Source organism: Sorex araneus, chromosome X, assembly GCF_027595985.1.
Source record: "Sorex araneus isolate mSorAra2 chromosome X, mSorAra2.pri, whole genome shotgun sequence".
Lineage (NCBI taxonomy): Eukaryota > Metazoa > Chordata > Mammalia > Eulipotyphla > Soricidae > Sorex > Sorex araneus.
This window is the reverse complement of record NC_073313.1, coordinates 100,140,683-100,161,618: the sequence shown is the minus strand read 5'-3', so window position 1 is coordinate 100,161,618 and position 20,936 is coordinate 100,140,683. Positions and strand designations below refer to the sequence as shown.

The 20,936-nt window shown below is 42.3% G+C and overlaps 2 protein-coding genes across 4 annotated transcripts; one reads left to right on the top strand and one right to left on the bottom strand.

Annotated features, from left to right (window-relative positions):
- The first annotated feature begins 2,105 nt into the window (after positions 1-2,105).
- On the top strand, positions 2,106-12,838 carry SLC25A53 (solute carrier family 25 member 53). Of its 3 annotated transcripts, XM_055122146.1 has the most exons (3): positions 2,106-2,263; positions 5,976-6,053; positions 10,296-12,838. In XM_055122146.1, exon 3 carries the CDS (start codon positions 10,327-10,329, stop codon positions 11,239-11,241), a length of 915 nt encoding a protein of 304 aa, XP_054978121.1. In that variant the 5' UTR covers positions 2,106-2,263; positions 5,976-6,053; positions 10,296-10,326; the 3' UTR covers positions 11,242-12,838. The 3 variants fall into 3 exon arrangements, with proteins under 3 accessions (XP_054978121.1, XP_054978120.1, XP_054978122.1); XM_055122145.1 differs by lacking the exon at positions 5,976-6,053; XM_055122147.1 differs by lacking the exons at positions 2,106-2,263; positions 5,976-6,053 and adding an exon at positions 2,301-2,409.
- A 5,490-nt stretch (positions 12,839-18,328) lies between these two features.
- Positions 18,329-19,193, bottom strand: LOC129399977 (60S ribosomal protein L7-like). The gene has a single exon (XM_055121930.1). The coding sequence runs from the start codon at positions 19,177-19,179 to the stop codon at positions 18,388-18,390; it is 792 nt and encodes a 263-aa protein (XP_054977905.1). The 5' UTR covers positions 19,180-19,193; the 3' UTR covers positions 18,329-18,387.
- Between the last annotated feature and the right edge of the window lie 1,743 nt (positions 19,194-20,936).

The window sequence follows — 20,936 nt, the reverse complement described above, 5'->3', positions numbered from 1 at the left end:
CTCCCCAAATAACAATTTCACAACGGATCTATCACACGTAGGTTATAGCTGGCCACCAAGAGCAAACTCATTACTTCATAGGTGCAGTCCCTAAGGGTTTTCATCAGGCATTTGAGCATTTTCTTCTTCGGACATATTCCAATCTGATAGGACTCTATTGTCTTGGATCAGCCAGTTCCCTAAGGCCCCTACTTCTAGAAAGGGTTGTTTACTTTCCTTTCAAAGCAAAAACCAAAATTCAAAACCTAACCTAAATTCAAAACCTAACCTAAAACAAAAACCTCAATTTACACTTATTTAAAGTCATCCTTTAAGAACTAAGACTCCTCCCTGGTGATCTCAGTGTGGAGGGTGCCCATGGCAACAAAGGTGACACTCTGGGTCAGGACCGATGATGATTTTCAATCTGCGTATAAAATGCTTAGATTTTTTAGAGACATCTAATCTGCAGAAGGAATCCCCAAAGCAACGTACCCTGGCTTTGCCTTCCTTGTATCTCACGAGGGACTGAAATAAGGGCTGGAGTGATAGCACAGCGGGTAGGGCGTTTGCCTTGCAGGCAACCGACCCGGGTTCCATTCCCAGCATCCCATATGGTCCCCTGAGCACCACCAGGGGTAATTCCTGAGTGCAGAGCCAGGAGTGACCCCTATGCATCATCGGGTGTGACCCAAAAAGCAAAAAGAAAAAAAGAGAGAGAGGAAATAATGTCAATAAAGTAGTGGGCTACAAGCAGATAGTCTGCAGTCACTTTTTTTTTGCCTCCCTAAACACCCCACGATTCATTTTATATTTTCCCACTTCTCTATAGATACCATGCAGGCGACTAGCAATTACAAACTACTGTAGCTAGTGGGTCGTGTGTTGGCAGGGCACTTTGAAGTGAAGGGGCACATCTATTGCCTTCTGTCAGTTCTCCAATCGGGATACATGTGTTGATTCCAATTTTATACGAAACTGTGTAGAGTTGTGTTGGCTTCTCAAAACAGAATGCACTGATATAAACAACACGAATTTATAACAAATAGCTTATCCATTAAAACTGGTTCCAGATCTCAACCACACCCCTTCTCAAAGTTTAAAATTATTATTCAGATTTCTTTAATTTTTTTTAAAAAAAAACCTCACCGTGATTTACAAAGTTAGTGATAACTGAGTTTTAGGCATATAATGTTCTAGCACCAATTCTCAGATGAGGTGGGAAACCAGTGAGCGCCTTCATTTCCCTTCCTACCTCTGCATTGGGGGTCCTAAGTAATTTCGCCTGGAGTCTGTTGGAACTGTCCACAGCAGGTAAACCCAATCTTCTGGGCATAGATACTGTTCTTTCACCAAGGGAATCAGAAGCTGCCTCACCTCTTATTCCGCTTTCCCTCCCCGCCCCGCGTCTTTGCAGAAAGAGCGGAGGAGAATTCCCTTGTCCACCTTCTGAATACAAGTCAAACCCACCTTATCGCACTTCCTCCAGAAACCATCCACCAACAGTTCTGCACTGGGCTGCACACAATTTAAATTCGAATTCGCCTTTGATAGCCAGCTTTGGAGGAGAAAGGGAATTGGATACCCCCCTGGGAGGAGATGCAAAACTTCCTAGGCACACTGCTGGGGAGTCGAGTCCCCGCGCCCCTTACTGCCTCCCAAGCTCCGAAAGCTCCTCGCATCTCGCAGCCCCCGGTGGCACCCTACCTCCTCCCTCTGCTCCTGCCTTTGCCTCGCAGTTCTCGATTTCCCCAAGACGGGGAACAAACGGCCCAGTACGAGTGAGGTTCCCCGCTGCTCTCTTGGCGCCAAGGCAATCGCTCCCCTCTACCTCTGCTGCTCTGGTGGGCAAGTAACCTGAGTCGCGGTGACAGCCGTGGATGCTGCCCCCAGGGGGAAGTGACGCCGCCTCCCCGGCCGCTGAGCGACCTGGGGCTGCAGACACAGAGCCGGGCTGCGCTGCCTCCCAGCCAGGGCCGCTGAGTGGCGGAGACAAAACGGTTCCCACGGCAGCCAGGGCAGCCCCCGCCTAACCACCAGCGCTCCCAGCAGCCGCCGCTGCGCCTGGCCTCTGCCCATTGAGACAAAAGAGCGTGACGAGCAGCGCGGCGCGGCCAATCGGCGGGGACCCGGGACGGCCTCCGAGCGCAGCCCGGGGCCTGGCGGCCGTGGCCAGCTAGAGGCGGGGAGCGGGCCGCGGGGGCTGCGGCACACAGGTGCGGGGGGCCAGCGCCGCAGCAAGTGCAGCTCGGACTCGCGGACCTCACCGGTTTGCCTTCCACTCGTGAGTGTGTCGCCCCCCTGCTCGCTTCCCTTCTCCCTCTCTCTGTCCGCTCCAGCTCTCCTTTTTCCTCCTGGAGACCCGATTGCCCTGCACACGCGGTGGGACAGACACCAAGTGAACAATGAGACTTTCTTCACCTTTGGCGGGTGCGCGGGAGTCGGAGAGGGGGGCTCGAGACGCGTTTCTGGAACGCGGTCCGTGTGCGAACACGCTTGCACAGGCATCTCATGTATTCTCAGTAGCCCTGTGAAGGAGGGGGCAGCAGCCCGTTTAACGGAGCCAAGACTCAGCCCCCTGCTAGTAAGGCTAGAAAGTGCAGCGCGCCTCTCCCCGGGGCGGCAGGTCTGATTTCCAAGACTAATCGTTGGAAACACTCTTCAACGGTCGGAGTAAGGGTTAGTGGAGAAAAGCCAATGTGGGGATGGGACTAGAGATGATAGACTAAGCGAGCAAGGACTATTATCTCCGTTTTTCCAGATTAGGAAACGGGAGACAGAGGTAGGTGTCTTGCTCAGCATTATGAAGCCAATAAATATCCACGTCCATTTTTGCACCTAAGTCGATTGTACGCCTCATGCCTAACATTTGCCCTGCTGAGTTACTTTCACATAGGTGGTCTCCAATCATTTCAACAGCGCTTTCATTAGGACGGTAGTGCTGAGGGAGGCAGCCAGGAGATGCGTGGAGGGAGGGATGGGAAACTTTTATAGTACCGACTCTACAGAAGGGGAAACTGGCTCTTTCCTTTCTAACACTACAAGAAGCTGTTAGTTTACATACTCACACATGGAACACCCCCCCTCCTTCTGCGGGTCCCCAACACATTTCTTCAGCTTTTAGAGCTAAGGCTCAGAGAGGTAAATGACTTGTCTGAAATTGCAAGGTAAAGCCAAAATTCGGATCAAGTCTCATACCAGAACCCGTGCTATTACCCAAGTGTGGTAGCCGGTCTGCTGCCTCAGAAACACCTGGGAGAGCTTTTTAGAAAGCAGATCACCGAACTCCACTTCTGGAGGCCTGGGGACGGGCACATGGTTTATACTCTTCAACTAGCTCTGTGGTTGATTCTTAGTTGTAGAAGGCTTTGTGAGCCTCTGCCCAAAGCACCCAATCATGCTCTGGGTAGCAAGAAAGTTTGTTGGCTGCCAGTGCATCTGTGGCAGTGGACCTATAGTTAACTCCAGAGCAGAGATTCCTACCTAGAGTTGTTCCTGAATATTTTTTTGCAAATAATTTAGACTATATTTTTCTAAGCTCTGTGGATTTTCAAATTAGTCTGTGACCTGAAATACGTAAGAGCCATCCCACCCCCAACACACACACACACACAGCCTTTCTTTGCAACCTCTTCCTCTTTGAAGTGTTAAAAGTGAAACACAATTTGACCTAATCCTCAACCCACTGCTGATATGGCTCTTTCATTTCCTGGCTCTAGGACAGGTTGCTAGGTTGCCCTTCTGTGAGCTCTTGAAGGGACCTCTCCTTTGCTGGGTTTGGCATCACTCACCCCAGAGAAGGAGTGACTCCATGGAAACGGCATGCAGGGCTATCCTGAGTGAAAGGACTGTGAAACCAGTGGCTGGGAAACCTGCTCCATTTCCCCTGACTTACGGTTCTTGGAGAGAAGGTCTTACTTCCCTTCTATAGATTGTGGTTAGGAGGCATCTTTTGGGACCTGTTCTTCAATCCTGTTTCTTGGAAGCAAATGAACATTGTGCCCTTCCACTACTATTGAGTTCATCTTCAACCTACCAAATTACTTCACCTGTTATTTTCTGTCCTCTTATTTATCATGACAATATCTAAAGTTTCTTGGAGTAGTCAATCCGAATTGATGATGATGATAAAACTTCTTCTATCTGAATACTGTGATCTTTCTCTGGTGGGTGGAATAGTGGGATAAGGAGGGCATGATACTGGAGGGTGAGAGAAGTAGAAAAAAAGGCTCACCTCACACAATCAGGACTGATACTGGTAGTAGCTCTTGGGTTTCTTTCAGAGGTTTGCCTCTGATTCTCAAAGACATAATATCTGACATGAATTTATTTAAAATAAAAACATTTATTCTGTGTTCATTTTGAATTACCAGTCAAGTTTGGTCATGTGCACTGAACCTAGAGGTAGGACAAAATAGGACAAAGAATTGATATTGAGATATCTGACAAAAAGTAGTGAGAAATTGGATTGTATAAAGGTGCCTGCAGTTGGTCCATTAAGCCCAAGCAAGGGCCTCTTCAGGGAAGTTGGACTACAAATGGGTATGAAGCATCCCTTATTTCTGGGCCTTCTGAAGGAGTGTGTTCCAATTGATGGCACTTATGAGACCACATTTTGAAATTTTGAAAAAAGAACCCTTACAAGTCTGAAGTTTAAGAGAAAAAGCTTTTAGTAGAGCAATTAGAGCTGCCCTTTGACTGCCCAACTCCTCTGCCAGGAACATTCCATTTATCGTAATTAAGTTCTTCATCAAACCAATTGACACAGGCATTGTTATCCCATTTTGAAGATGGGGAAACTGAGTTTCTGGAATGTTAAGTAACTTTAATAAGGCTGCACATTGTCATTGGAGGCACATGTACTCCAACCAGGACTGTCAAGTTTCAAAAGTTAGTAACAACTCTTCTGCTATCTTCCAAACAAGCACCTTAAAAAAATACTTTCCAGATTAATCAGTGGATTTCCTAGTGTAGTTACTAGTAGAATTTATGAAACAACCTATGTACTGCATGCTGTGCTAATCAACTTAGATACTTCATCTCATATACAACCTTCATGACAATCATGACAATACTGACAAGAATTTAGAGGCTCAGAATGATGTAGATTTGGCAAAGGCCATCAAGCTAGGAAGTAACAGAGGAAATTCAAACTTAGTACTGACTGCAAACTTGTCTCTTTACACTACAAGTCACTGCAGTGGGGAAAGCAAAGAACACCCTCAGTTTAAATTGGCTTATTTGTTTTTGACTACTTTTATTTTTTTAGGAGCGATAGCACAGTGGGTAGGGCGTTTGCCTTGCATGTGGCCGACCTGGGTTAGATTACTCTATCCATCTCAAAGAACCTGGCAAGCTACCAAGGGTATCCCACCCACACAGCAGAGCCTGGCAAGCTACCCATGGCATATTCGATATGCCAAAAAATAGTAACAACAAGTCTCACAATGGAGACGTTACTGGTGCCTGCTTGAGCAAATCGATGAACACCGGGATGACAGTGCTACAGTGCTACCCATTTATGTGCAGTGCTTAGTCCTGGTTCTACATTCAGGGATCAATCCTGGTGGACACGGAGGCTATGAGGGGTGTCAGGAATATAATCTGAGTGTGCTATATGCAAGGTAAGCACCTTACCTTTGGCACCATCACTCTGGCCTTAAAATAGCTAATTTTGGCCAGCCATATCTCCAGCTGCTTCTCACAGCCTGCGTCTAGACTAATGAACCACACAAAGTTTTAGACTTTTGCGCCTGAGGATATTTTTAATTTTTTTTATTTAAAACATTGAATCACCTGGAGATGCACAGTTACAAAGATATTCATGATTGAGTTTCAGTCATACAATATTCCTATACCCATTCCTCCACCAGTATATATTTCCTGCCACCAGTGTCCCCAGTTTCTCTCCCACCCCAGAGCCTACCTCTATGGCAGACTCTCTCCCCATCTCTCCCTCTTGCTCCCTTCCCCCTCACCTCTTATTTTCCTTTTAGGTACTGTGTTTTTCACCACTGTTACTGATTAGCCTAAGGATTCTTTCTCGCCCTTGAATGCCTGCCTTCATGCCAGATGTGAGTCTACCTGTCACTTTAGGATTAAGTCAGATGCTTTATCTCAGGGAGAAATTTAATGGCCCATGTGAAACAAATTCCTTTTGTTTTCCAGTTCTGACCTTGATTAGTGCATCCCTTATTTTGTCTTCTAGGATAGTTCAGATCATTGCTGACATGTTTTTCCCACTAAGTGTTGTATGCCAAACACCAAGTTCTAGTCATCTCCAACTTCACATAGGTTTAACCATAGTGAAATGTAGATGAACTTTATGTCCATGTGAGCTAACCAAAGGACTTGATGAAGGATGCCCTACATGTGGTGCTGTATCCTAGGGTAGTGGCATTGGTTTTCCATTTGGACAAGAGCAGCCTGGAGTCCCTTGGGCCCATTTATCAGACTCTAAGCATAAAAGAAACATCGAAGTAAGGGTAATTGCTTAAGAGCTCTTTGGATATATTTTCTAGTCTCCACTCTGAAATTCATCTTACAGGGTCAGGCATTCCAGGATTGTTTATATGTGTCATAAAAACCATTCATAGTAGAAAGGTCTTACCTACTAGCCATTCATAGCAGAAAGGTCTTCCCTACTAGTCATTCATAGCAGAAAGGTCTTCCCTACTAGCGATTCATAGCAGAAAGGTCTTCCCTACTAGCCATTCATAGCAGAAAGGTCTTCCCTACTAGCCATTCATAGCAGAAAGGTCTTCCCTACTAGTCATTCATAGCAGAAAGGTCTTCCCTACTAGTCATTCATAGCAGAAAGGTCTTCCCTACTAGCCATTCATAGCAGAAAGGTCTTTCTGACTTCCCATGTTAACACAGCATTTATTCCACCACATCATCCAGTTCTGGATGACCTACAGTGTCCTACAAGAACATGTACTCTGTGGAGGCAGAGGGTAAAAGTTGTGGCAGAGTGATCACTCCTTACATTGCTCAGGGGATCATGTGGTGCTGAGATTGAACCTGGGGCTCCTGCATGCAAAGCATGCACTCAGAAATTTGAGTTATCTATCTGACCACAGGAAGCATCTTTTGAAAAAAGAAGAATTTTATTGAGGACACCATTCAATGGATATTCAACTAATTCAGTGAATTTTACTTTATTACTTTTTGTAACAACCTTTTGAGAAAAGTTTATTGTCCCTATTTTGTAGCTGAATAAGCTGATACTGAATGAGGCTTATTCTTGCTTATTTAAGATCACACAGCTAAGTATTGAACATAAATTCTGTGTCCTGTTACTCTGAAGTCTGGCATCCTAACAGAAAAGTACATTGGAGAAAATGGGACTCCCTGATCCTTTATTTAATAAGAAGAATTAGAGTGATGAAATGTTGTATTAGGTATTTAAGGAAGGTTTCTAAATTATTGTTCATTTATAATTCCTGAAAAATGATTGTCAAAATATTGGCAGAAAGAATAGAATGTGGAAACACACATTCCTCAATTAAATATTGCTCCAAATTCCAGCATGTCTATGACATGCATATTATAGGGAAGCCAGAATGTTCCATACTATTTGCTCTTTTTAAAACATTGATAAATGAATTTATTTTTTCTCTTATTTCTTTTTTCCTTGATTTTTTTGTTCACACAAAGCTGTACTCATGGTTTAATCCTATTTCTGTGCTCAGAAGTCACTCCTGGTGGGGTTCAGGGAACCACATGAAGGGCCAGGAATTAAGCCAGAGTCATCTGTGTGCAAGGCAATCCATAACCTCTATACCACATCTCTGGACCCAAAATCAGTAAATTTCTTAACATCACAGAAAAAGTTGATAATGGAACTGGCCCTTAGAATGCTTGATGGCCGAATCTTAGCCTGGTTAGCCTGACTTATGCAGTCAGTCAACACGTGTTTGTGATAGTAACTCAGGTAAATGCGAAGAAGTGGTAGTATGCTCTTAGAAGCAGGAACAAGAATCTTCTTTACACACATTCTTGCTTAAGTATAGGTAAAACTTGGGGAAGAATTTCCTTGGTAGGACAGACAGATGAATAGTCTTGGGCTCTCTTGTGGTTTTAGGGAACTGAATGGAGCTCTCCCATCCTGGGATGAGAGAGGGGACCCTATTGATTTTAGAGGAATGAAGATGACCGCCAAGGGTCCAATGTCCTTGGAACAATGCCAGAAGTTGGCCTGTAAAGGGATCACCCAATATCTTGGCCATGAGGTTAAAAAGTGGTTGTGGGGCAGGTAATGACAAAGTACAGGAGGTTGAGGTTCCATCCTATTCCACCAAGAGATGAATGTGGCTTTACATCAGATTATGGGAAAATAGATGGAGTAATAACAAGAACCCAGAAAGGCCTGCTATGGATTTTTCTGGAAGAAGAGTGGAGGCTGCAGTGATTTTGTAGTCCCTGACTTTTAATAGTTCCTTTGGTCTCAGCCTATGCCCCTTTGTCCCTACTGAGCAGGTCAGCAATTGTGTTTTTTTTTTAAATTTTATTTTATTGAATCACCCTGAGATATTTACAAGCTTTCATGTTTGGGTCACAATCTCACAATGATTAAACACCCACCCCTCCACCAGTGCACATTCCCCACCACCGATATCCGGATATACCCCCCCTTTCCTATCCTCCCCCTGCCTCCATGGCAGACAATATTCCCCATAATCTCTCTCTACTTTTGGGCATTATGGCTTACAACACAGACACTGAGAGGTCATCATGTTTGGTCCATTATCTACTTTCAGCATGCATCCTCATCCCAACTGGTTCCTCCAGCCATCATTTTCCTAGTGATCCTTTCTCTGTTCCATCTGCCTTATCCCCTCCACTCATGAAGCAGTCTTCCGGCTATGGGACAATCCTCCTGGCCCTTGTATCTACTGTCTTTGGGTGTCAGCGCTAGTCTTCAGGGAGATGCAAATCAAAACAACAATGAGTATCATCTCACACCACAGAGACTGGCACACATTAAAAAGAACAAAAGCAACCAGTGCTGGCGTGGATGTGGGGAAAAAGGGACGCTCTTTCACTGTTGGTGGGAATGTCGACTGGCCCAGCCTTTCAGGTCAGCAATTGTTAGCATAATTAGAGTACTAACATTTTTCCTCCTTCCAGAGACCAAACTGCCCAGGCTTCTCTGAAATTCTGGATCTGCAATTTTTTCAAGCCTCTTGTCAATCTAGAAATGAGGTTCCTGCATGATCATTGTACTGTCTCTCCCTCTTCTCTCTGCTACCCATCACTAAGCTTCCTGTCTGTATACACCATTGCCCACTGCAACACACCCTGTTCTTATCCCAATCCTAGTCCTGTCTTCTTTTCCTGACAAATGCACCACAGTTAGTCAGATTTCCAGTGAACATTTATTTTTTCTTTATCGCAGATTTCCTTTATGTGCCCTAACTTCCTCATTCAAGTCCCAACTGCCTCACCTTTCTGAGGAAAGAGTAATAAATTGAAATCTTGACACTGCCTCTCCCCTTCTACTGAAATTGTTTTGAACCAGGGACAGTTTTGCCTCAAGGGACGTATGGCAATGTCTAAGGTACTTAGTTGTTATAGGTGGGTAAATCACAACTATAGTACTACTGGCACGAAATAAGAAGAGGCACTTTCCAGACACCAACTACAAAAAATTATCTAGCAAACTGTGTCAAAATTAATATCAACTTTTCTCTAAATGTATCTCTATAGCTTCAGGTCTAAAGATTAGGCTTAGAAATTGCCAGGGTATGAGAGTTTTGGTGCTGAACTAGGAACAGTTAATTCTTTGTTTCTCAATTGGAAGATGGGGCAGGGCATTACCATAAAATGGCAATAACGTTGTCAAGAATCTATTGAAAGATTTTTGACAAGGGATATTCCTTGCTTCTCAAATTTATTACCAACTCTTAGAGTAAGTATTGGGCTACAACTGTGCAACTGTATTAACTACAAGAAATGCCATGTTTTAGAGAACAACAACTTAGTATTCTAACAGTTTATTAAATACACGTTTTCATGTGGTAGAAGTTGAATACAGTTGGTTTTGGAGCTTTCTTTCCTCAGTCACACTTATTGAGTATTAAACCTTTGAATATTGGAGTATTTGTTGCATCAACAAAAACACTATAGCAATCACTGTTCAAAGAAACTGTGTTCATTTTAATTTATGATTGATTAATTCCTTCTTATTAATCTGAGTATCAGAAAGCAATTCAAGAGTTGAGTTTTTTGAGGCTCTGTTTCTAACTAAATAACTTAAATGCTCACTAACAAATTTAATGGTCAGTCTAACCACTTTTTTCCACTCTTGACAGTTTCTTCCATTTGCACCCAGTTATCTTCAGGATGGGGGAACAGAACCAATCTCCAGGGAACGAGCTTCAGCAAAGGACACGAGTAGAAGCTCCAGGAAAGAAAAGTTGGCACACTCAGGCCTACGCCCTTGGGGCTGTTTCCAATTTTATGTCTACTTTCCTGACTTTTCCTATCTATAAAGTTGTATTCCGGCAACAAATTCATGCTGTTGCAGTGTCAGAGGCTGTGAGAATGCTTTGGAATGAAGGCCCTCAATACTTCTACCGCGGAATCTACCCACCGCTTCTCTCCAAGACTTTGCAAGGGACTCTCTTGTTTGGGACTTATGATAGTATGTTGTGCTCTCTCTCCCCAGTTGGGCCACACTCCCTGGGACACCGCTGGGCTGCAGGGCTCATGTCTGGTGTGGTGGAGGCTGTGGCACTCAGCCCATTTGAAAGAGTGCAAAATGTGCTTCAGGATGGTCGCAAACAAGCCCGCTTCCCCAGCACCTTCAGCATTCTCAAGGAATTCAACTCTTATGGGCTTTGGGGGCGGCTGTCACTAGGCTATTATCGTGGTTTCTGGCCTGTCCTTGTCAGAAACAGCCTGGGGAGTGCTCTGTATTTCTCCTTCAAGGACCCCATCCAGGATGGGTTGGCAGAGCAAGGCCTGCCCCACTGGGTTCCTGCATTGGTGTCTGGGGGTGTCAATGGAACAATCACCTGCCTAGTTCTGTATCCACTTATTGTGTTAGTTGCCAATATGCAGTCCCATATTGGCTGGCAGAGCATGCCAAGCCTGTGGGCCTCAGCCCAAGATGTGTGGGATACTCGGGGCCGAAATATACTCCTGATCTACCGTGGCGGCTCGCTGGTCATTCTAAGGTCTAGTGTGACATGGGGACTCACTACTGCTATCCATGACTTCCTGCAGAGGAGGTCTCATTCCAAGAAAGAGCTGTAAGATATTCTAGCTATAAGATGTCTGGTCATGACAACTTTGTTGTTCTACGCCTTCCTAGGTTGGTCTCAATAGTTTACTTCTTTGATTTAGGTACTTAATGCAGTCATTCTTTAGCCTCTTTGAACTGTCAATGCACATAAGAAATTCCCAACTACCAGTCTGGTTGGGCACATGGACAAAGCCCAACAGGCTTCCGTAGTCAGAAAGAAGGTCACCTCAATCTATCCACAGCTTCAATGGCCTCAGGAACTGGAGGTCTTTAAGTAACATGTAATTCAGATGAAATGTTTATTCCTCTAAGGAATTCCTTAGAGGAAATTCCAGAGGAAGCTCTAGAATAATTCGGAGGAAACCTAAATGAAGCACTCTGAGTTCTGGGAGCTCTACAGTTATCCTTAGAGAAAACTCAATAAAGGACCAAGAACAATTTCAAAGACCCAAACTTGACTCTTAGAATTGGAAATCCATAAAACATCTTACATTACTACATTTTCATGACATATTTTATTACCCCTGCCACTACCACTTATCACTTCTCATGGCTGTGTGGGTCCTGGGTTCACAATGGCAGTTGTGACTCTAAACCCTACGTTTAACTCAGCTCAACAGATAAGCTGAAAGAACTAGAGGCTGGAAGCAGGAAAGGGAAGAGGATGGTCCCTGAGTGAATGAAAATAATCGACTTTGAGAGAAGAGATTTAGTTGCATGAAAAATAGAAAAATTTACTATAGGTTTCTTGGTACTATATATTGGGACTTTATTTTTTAGAAAGGTCTAGAAACCACTTGAGGTCTTCGAAGAAACATGGTAGTGAAACGACCATATCTTTTCACAAATAATTGCTACTGTATTGCTGTGAATATAGTCATATAAATAACAGTGATGTATACAAAATATCAGAAATGTTAACCTGTTTGTTAGAGTCACTTGAAATGTGAACCCATATAACTTGAAGCATTTTATCATACCACTCCTACCCACTTACATCTATCGAATTTACTGGCCAAACATGACTGTTTTCTCCCTAAGCATGTTGCAAACTTCCCGTGGCCTTGCTTTGGCCTACCCTGTTCTCCACCTAGTGCCCCTTCTCCAAATGCCATCCTTCCATTTGGAGACATCCGTTGACATCCTTCCAGTTTCTCAAAGCCCAGCTCAGATGCCGGCTTTTCGATAGAGTCTCTTTTGATTTCTCACAATTGAATATTTCATTGGTCTCTTGTGATGTCCCTCTCCATGAAGACTTAATTCATGGCACTTCCATTATATCACTGATACATGTGACTCTGTGTTCTTGGTTTTTCAATACCTCCTACTACAATTAAACCTCCTTGAAAGCAGGGATTATTGTACGAATTTGAAAGTCTCTCATTTTGCCTAGGTGCTTAATAATGTTGACTGGATTATTAAATTGATTATCATACTGTGATATTGTCTTTATCCTCAGGGTGCTGTCCCTTGTATATAAAAATAATGTCATTAGCTCACTGTCAGTAAGACACATACCTTTGGGGTGTTATTTTGTTTTCTTTCATTAGGGGATTTAGTTTTATGCTATTATAATGCTGCTGATGATAATAATAAAATGACTTTCAACTGGAATATTTTATTTTGTATTATTGATGAGTTTGTATTATTGATGGCATGTTTGCTTTTCCACCACTATGAGACAGAAACACGTTATGTTAACCTTTAAACTCTTTAAAATCTAGAAATTTCAGGTTGCAAAAATGGCATATGCTGCAATTTTCCCCTTAAAGGTCCTATCATGATAATGGCATGCACTTGCAACTTCTTATTGAACTAAAATTGTCATTGACCTGATTATAACTCTTAGCACTGAACATTTCTCACAAACATGAAAAATTAAAGACACAGTTTTAGGTCTCTGATAAAAGATCAGAGGCCATTTGCCAGTAAAGTCAGTAGAACATGGCCAGATCAGAGCAACTGGAGATGAGTAATGAAGTTTGCAGTTTTGTTTGTTTGTTTTGGGGGGGCCCACCCAAACAATGCTCTGGGGTTACTCCAGTCTCTTCACTTGGAAATTAGTCCTGGAGGTGCATGGGGGACCATACAGGATGAAGAGATCAAACCTGGATCAGCAGCCCTGGGTGGGCAAGTTCCCTATCCACTGTATGTACTATCTCTCTGCCCTCTGAAGTCTGCAGTTTGAACCCTGTGCAGACCTGAAGAAAATAAGACAGTACTCCGTGAAATCAAGGACAGTGAACACTCCGCATGAGGAAAGGAGTAATTCAACAGGAGCTAGTTATATTTAAGGCTAACTCCCAGGAGGAAATGATATTTACAAGAAATTTTATCCTGGCTTTTTGGTAGGTTGTAGGGCTGGAGCAATAGCACAGCGGGTAGGGATTTGCCATGCACACGGCCGACCCGGATTTGATTCCTCCATCCCTCTCAGAGAGAGCCTGCAAGTTACCGAGAGTATCCTGACTGCACAGCAGAGCCTGGCAAGCTACCAGTGGCATATTCGATATGCCACAAACAGTAACAACAAGTCCCACAATAGAGACGTTACTGGTGCCTGCTTGAGCAAATCGATGAAGAGTGGGACAGTGCTACAGTGCTACAGGCTTTTTTGGTTATTAAACTGAAAAAAGAAATAAACTACTGTACTCCCTGCAATTTTATCCAAGATAGGTATTTATTTCCAAGTAACACTGTCACTCCTACTTACGTTATGCTATCAGTTCATGTCCCTTTCTTAATTTGGTTTCTTTTTCTTAATTAATTAATTAATTAATTATTTTAAATTTTATTGAATCACCGTGAGATAGTTACAAGCTTTCATATTGGGTTACGATCACACAATGATCAAACACCCATCCCTCCACCAGTGCACATTCCCCACCACCAATATTCCCGGTATACCCCCTTTATCCCACCCTCCCCCTGCCTCCATGGCAGACAATATTCCCCATACTAGCTCTCTACTTTTGGGCATTATGGCTTGCAGCACAGACACTGAGAGGTCATCATGTTTGGTCCATTATCTACTTTCAGCACACATCTGCCATCCCGACTGATTCCTCCAGCCATCATTTTCTTAGTGATCCCTTCTCTATTCCATCTGCTTTCTCCAATCCACTCATGAAGCAGGCTTCCAGTCAAGAGCAGTCCTCCTGGCCCTTGTATCTACAGCCCTTGGATGTCAGCCTCATGCGATGTTATTCTATACGGCACAAATGAGTGCAGTCCTTCTATGTCTGTCCCTCTTTTTTTGACTCATTTCACTTAGCATGATACTCTCCATGTCTATCCATTTATAAGCAAATTGCATGACTTCATCTCTCCTAACAGCTGCATAGTATGCCACTGTGTAGATGTACCAAAGTTTCTTTAACCAGTCATCTGTTCTAGGGCATTTGGTTTGTTTCCAGATTTTATATAGTGCTGCAATGAACATATAGGTGAAGATGTAATTTCTACTGTGCTTTTTTGCATTCTTGGGATGTATTCTCAGAAGTGACATTGCAGGGTCATATGGAAGCTCAATTTCTAGTTTTTAAAGGACTGTCCATATTGGTTCCCAGAAAGGCTGGACCAGTCGGCATTCCCACCAACAATGAAAGAGCGTCCCTTTGTCCCCAGATTCACACCAGCACTGGTTGCTTTTGTTCTTTTGAATGTGTGCCAGTCTCTGTGGTGTGAGATGACATCTCATTGTTGGTTTGATTTGCATTTCCCTGATGGCTAGCGATGTGAAGCATTTTTTCATATGCCTTTTGGTAATTTGTATTTTTTTTTAGAAAACTTCTGTTCATTTTTTCTCCCCATGTTTTGATGGGGTTGGAGGTTTTTTTTCTTATACAATTCTACTAATGTCTTGTATATCCTGAATATTAATCCCTCATCAGATGGGTATTGGGTAAATATTCTTTCCCATTCTGTGGGCTCTTTCTGTATTTTGGTCACTGTTTCTTTTTTTTTTTCTTTTTGGGTCACACCTGGCAATGCACAGGGCTTACTCCTGATTCTGCACTCAGGAATCACCCCTGGCGGTGCTCAGGGGACCATATGGGATGCTGAGCATCGAACCCAGGTTGGCCACATGCAAGGCGAATGCCCTACCCACTGTGCTATTGCTCCAGTCCCTGGTCACTGTTTCTTTTGAAGTGTAGAATCTTCTTAGTTTGATGTAGTCCCATTTGTTTATGTTTGCTTCCACTTGCATGGTCAGTGCTGTTTCATCCTTAAAGATGCTTTTAGCTTCAATGTCAAGGAGAGTTCTGCCTACATTTTCTTCTGTGAACCTTATAGATTCATGTCTGATATTGAGGTCCTTAACCCACTTTGATCTGACACAAAGTGCCTGGCATTAGACAGAAGTCAGAGTTCATTTTTTTGCAGGTAGCTTCCCAGCACCACTTGTCGAAGAGGCTTTCCTTGTTCCAATTCACATTTCTTGCTCCTTTGTCAAAGATTAAGTGGCCATATATTTGGGGTTCTGTGACAGGATATTCAACTTTGTTCCATTGGTCTGCAGATCTGTTTCTAGCCCAATGCCATGCTGTTTTAATTACTAGCGATTTGTAGTAGAGTTTGAAATTGGGGAAGGGTTTGCCACCGATCTTCTTTTTCCCAAGGATTACTTTAGCTATTCATGGGGGTTTATTGTTCCATATGTATTTCAGGAGTGTTTTATCTATTTCTTTGAAAAATGTCATGGGTATCCTGATAGAGACCATATTAAATTTGTATAGTGCTTTGGTTTTCTTTTTTAGAATTAATCTTAAAACTTACAGAAATTTTGCCAGCTTAAGTACAAAGTGCTCATAAATCAGTTTCCCAAATTCATTTACTGTTAATATTTTGCTTCATTTGCTTTCTTATCTGAGCACTTTTAAAAATTCTCTATAATCACATTTTCCTTGAACTATCCAATAATTAGAATTTTAATATTTCTATATCATATTTCAAGGCTAAACTTGTTTTGGTTTTTGGAACACATCCAGAGACTACTCATATATCTGTGTTTGAGAGAAATTTCCTGCAATGCTCAGAGGATCAAGAGGAGCTGGTTGTTGAACCTGGGTCTCCTGCAACCAAAGTATGCTCTCAGTCCATTTAGCTATCTATTCTACTCTAAAAATTGTAGTCCAACAACAAACAAAAATAAATTATAACGTACTTTGTAAATCCATGTTTCTAATTGCATAACCTAAATTATTAGCATATATAATATAAATTTTTATAAGGCAAATGTAGTTAAGTTAAACAAATGCCACCAATGCAGTTTTAGTTTCTGTTATCTTAACATTTTTTTCATTTGTTTTAAAATACCATAGAATTTCAGGAATATAGTTTATTAATTCTGTATGTGTATATGACTCCCTGCATCGTACAGAATAAAGATCTTCATTTATTCTTTCTACTCCCTTTTCCTTTCTCTCTGGTTAGCAGCAATTTTCAAAGTCTGGGATTAGTTTTGATGTTTATTACAGATCATTGGTTTGAGTAAACTATAAAAAACTAAAGCTAAGTCAGTGGTAGGTATTTAACATTACTATATTTGCCTTAACTTATAAAATTTACATTATATATGCTAATACCTATAGCTATGCAATTAAGGATATGGATTTACAAATGTGTTTCAATTTATTTTTGTTTATTATTGGGCCACATCAAACAGTGTTCAAGGATTAATATGTGGTGCTGGTGATCGAACTGTGGTTTGCCTCATGCACGCCAAATACTGTCTTCTTGGGCTCCAACATGTCATAATTTTTCTAATTTATTTTTCAAATTAGTTTATATAAAAACAGATGAACTAATAAATTTATATATAAATCTCATTTTTCCTTTAAATCTTCTGCTAAAGTTTTAATAGTTTCTAATGATTCTAATAGATTTCTAATAATTTAAAATATCAAAATGTTGTTTTGTGTTATCAATGCTAATGTTTTCTGACCTGTAAAAATGACTTGGAGATAAGAGCAATAAAATATGGGTAATAAATACCTGTATATTTAAAACTTGCAAAGTATAGAATTTGACTCTAAAGCTATTTGGTAAAAAAGATGAAAGGTGGTGAACCAGAGCGATACTACAGCGGGTAGGGCATTTGCCTTCCACGCTGCCCTCCCAGGTTCAATCCCCAGCATCCCATATGGTCCCCCAAGCACTGCCAGGAATAACTCCTGAGCACAGAGCCAGAAGTAACTCCTGTACATGGCCGGGTGTGACCCAAAAAGCAAAGTAAAAGGATGAAAGGTGGACCAAAGAGATAAATCATGGGTGCTTGACTTGGTTCACTAGCCCCACATCAATCCCTAGAACCACATATGGTGTCCCTGAGTACCCCTGGTTATGACCCACACCCTTCTCCACAAAAAGAGAGTTGAAAACAGAGTGAAAATCCTCATGAAGTTTTTAACTAAAGATAAAAATACATCAGTTTTCTAAATATCAAAGTGAAATGGAAAATAATATGTTATGACTCTTACTTAAGTGGTGCATTTAGATTGAATTTTACTTTTAAGATTTATTTTTAATTTTTAATGGTGTTTTTGGCCACATCTGACTATATTTTTCAATTTTTTAACTTTTATTGAATCACCGTGAGATAGTTACAAGCTTTCATGTTTGGGTTACAATCTCACAATGATCAAACACCCATCTCTCCACCAGTGCACATTCCCCAACACCAATATCACGGGTATACCCCCCCTTCCCCACCCTCCCCCTGCCTCTAAGGAAGACAATATTCCCCATACTCTCCCTCTACTTTGGGGCGTTATAGCTTGCAACACAGACACTGAGAGGTCATCATGTTTGGTCCATTATCTACTTTCGGCATGCATCTCCCATCCCAACTGGTTCCTCCAGTCATCATTTTCTTAGTGATCCCTTCTCTATTCCATCTGCCTTCTCCCCTCAGCTCATGAAGCAGGCTTCCAGCTATGGGGCAATCCCCCAGGCCCTTGTATCTACTGTCCTTGGGTGTCAGCCTCATGTGATGTTATTTTATACTCCACAGATCAGTGCAGTCTCTCAATGTCTGTCCCTCTCTTTCTGGCTCATTTCACTTAGCGTGATACTCTCCATGTTTATCCATTTTTTTTTCAATTTGAAAGCAGTCATTTATTAACTGACCAGATTATAAAAATACGGTTGATACCTTAGTTCATCCGTCTAATCAGCCGGTTGATCTGGTCTTCTCTGTTGCCAGCATCTCCACCTTCTACAAAATGGGTGGTCTTTTTCTTCATCCCACCCCGGGGAGAAGATAATTTGAAGGGCCAGAGGAAGTTGTTTGCCTCTTTGAAGCGTTTTCCAACAATATAGATCTCATGAATCAGATCCTCCATGCAGACAATGCCGTATTTACCCAGAGTTCGCGCTATCAATGCATTATCCGTTAGAGCAATTCGCTTCTTGTGGATTTTGCCATAACCACGCTTGTAGATCAATTCATTTACTGACTTCAGGTTTGGGTACCCCCATGCAATATAGGGTTCCACGATCCTCAGCATGTTAATGGAAGCCTTGTTGAGCTTAACAAAGGTACCATTGAAGATCTGGCGAAGGCGAAGAAGCTGTAGCACCTTTCGGACCTTGGGGCTCACACCATTGATACCTCTGATTCTGATGACAAAAGCCAATTTGGGTTCTGCAGGAACGTAAAAGTTGCCAGCTTTTCTTGCCATCCTAGCCATGCGAATCTCCGTCCTGTACATCTGCCTGTACTCCTTGTGATAATGCTTAGCTTTCTCGTAGATCAGCTTCCTCCTCGCCTTTCGAAGCATCTTCTGAGCAAACTTCTTTCTCAGGCGCTTGATCTTCAGCTCTGCGAAATTCTTTCGCTTTTTCTTCAGGGTTTCTGGCACATCAGGAAGCTTCTTTTTCTTCCCTGCGGTTGCTGCTGCTGGCTTAGCAGGGACCTTCTTTTTCTTCTCTTCTGCGCCCTCCATGGTTCCAGTCGGAAAAGAGGATCCATGTTTATCCATTTATAAGCATATTTCATGACTTCATCTCTCCTAACAGCTACATAGTATTCCATTGTGTAAGTGTACCAAAGTTTCTTTAACCAGTCATCTGTTTTAGGGCACTTGCGTTGTTTCCATATTTTGGCTATTGTGAACATTCTAAGGGCTTACTCCTGGCTCTGTGCTCAAGGATCATTCCTGGCAGTGTTTAGGGGGACCATATGCAGTGTTGGGGTCTACTGCTTGCAAGTCCAGTTCCTTACCTGCTATACTATCTCTTCTGCCCTAAGACAATTTTAGACATTAAATATCACTACAACTTGTATTTTTGGAATAACACATATATTGTGGTATATTAAAATTATCAAAATAATATATAAGAAAAGGCATAATATAATAAACCATGAAAAAGTGGTGTTTTCATAGAATAGTGAAATAAAGATATATTTCGGGGCTGAAGCGATAGCACAGCGGGTAGCGCGTTTGCCTTGCATGCGGCCGACCCGGGTTCGATTCCCAGCATCCCATATGGTCCCCCAGCACTACCAGGAGTAATTCCTGAGTGCAGAGCCAGGAGTAACCCCTGTGAGCTGCTGGGTGTGACCCAAAAAGCAAAAGAAATGATATATTTCCCTATTTTGTTCACTCTGCAACTTTTTCTTTCATACATTCTTCCATTTGTCTCAAATTTTGATTACTTTCCCTTCCATCCTCAATCTCATTTGGTAAACTTGCTTTCTGTTTTATTCAGAGAAGTGAAATCTTAGAAAAATATTGCTAAAATTATATTTATAAGCAGGTATTGACCACCAGGACAAAGAACAGAATGCTTTGATGACATGTACTCCCTCACTCTGCCTCCTTGGTTCCACATTGATTACATTCCTACCCCTCTTTCTTTTTTTTTTTTTTTTTTGCTTTTTGGGTCACACTTGGCGATGCACAGGGGTTACTCCTGGCTTTGCACTCAGGAATTACCCCTGGCCGTGCTCAGGGGACCATATGGGATGCTGGGATTTGAACCCGGGTCGGCCGCGTGCAAGGCAAACGCCCTACCCGCTGTGCTATCGCTCCAGCCCCCCTACCCCTCTTTCTTGATGCTGCATTCCAACAAAAGTGAATGAGAGTTTCTGCTGTTCACATTCTCAGCAGCATTTGGTACTATCAGTGCTATGATTAATTTTTGCTATTCTCATTATTGTTTGGATATTTCTCTCTCATTTAATTCATTCTTTCTTTTTAATTTTTTAATTTAACCACTTTGAGATAGACTCTTACAAAGCTGTTTCATGATTAGGTTTCAGTCATACAGTGTTCCAACACCCATCCCTCCACCAGTGTACGTTTCCCAGCACCAGTGTCCCCAGTTTCCCTCCTATCACTCCCCTTCCACTCCCCATTCTGCCTCTGTGTCAGGTGCTTCCCTTCTCTCTCACTTTCTCTCCCTCTCTCTCTCTTCCTTTTGGACATTGCGGTTTGCAAGACAGAGACTGAAAGGTTATCAGGAATCACTTTACCTACTTTTAACACTCAATTCCTGTCCAACGTGATTATTTCCATCTATTATTGTCATTTTGTTCCCTTCTTATTCTGACTGTTTTCTTATAGCTGAGCAGTATTCAATTGTCCTAATTTTTCATTTAAGCATTCCTAAACTACTATACAAGTTTATTTTGCAGATAATTAAATTTTATGTACTATATGTACCTAGAAGTGTGAATATGTTCTTTTTTCTTTCGGCT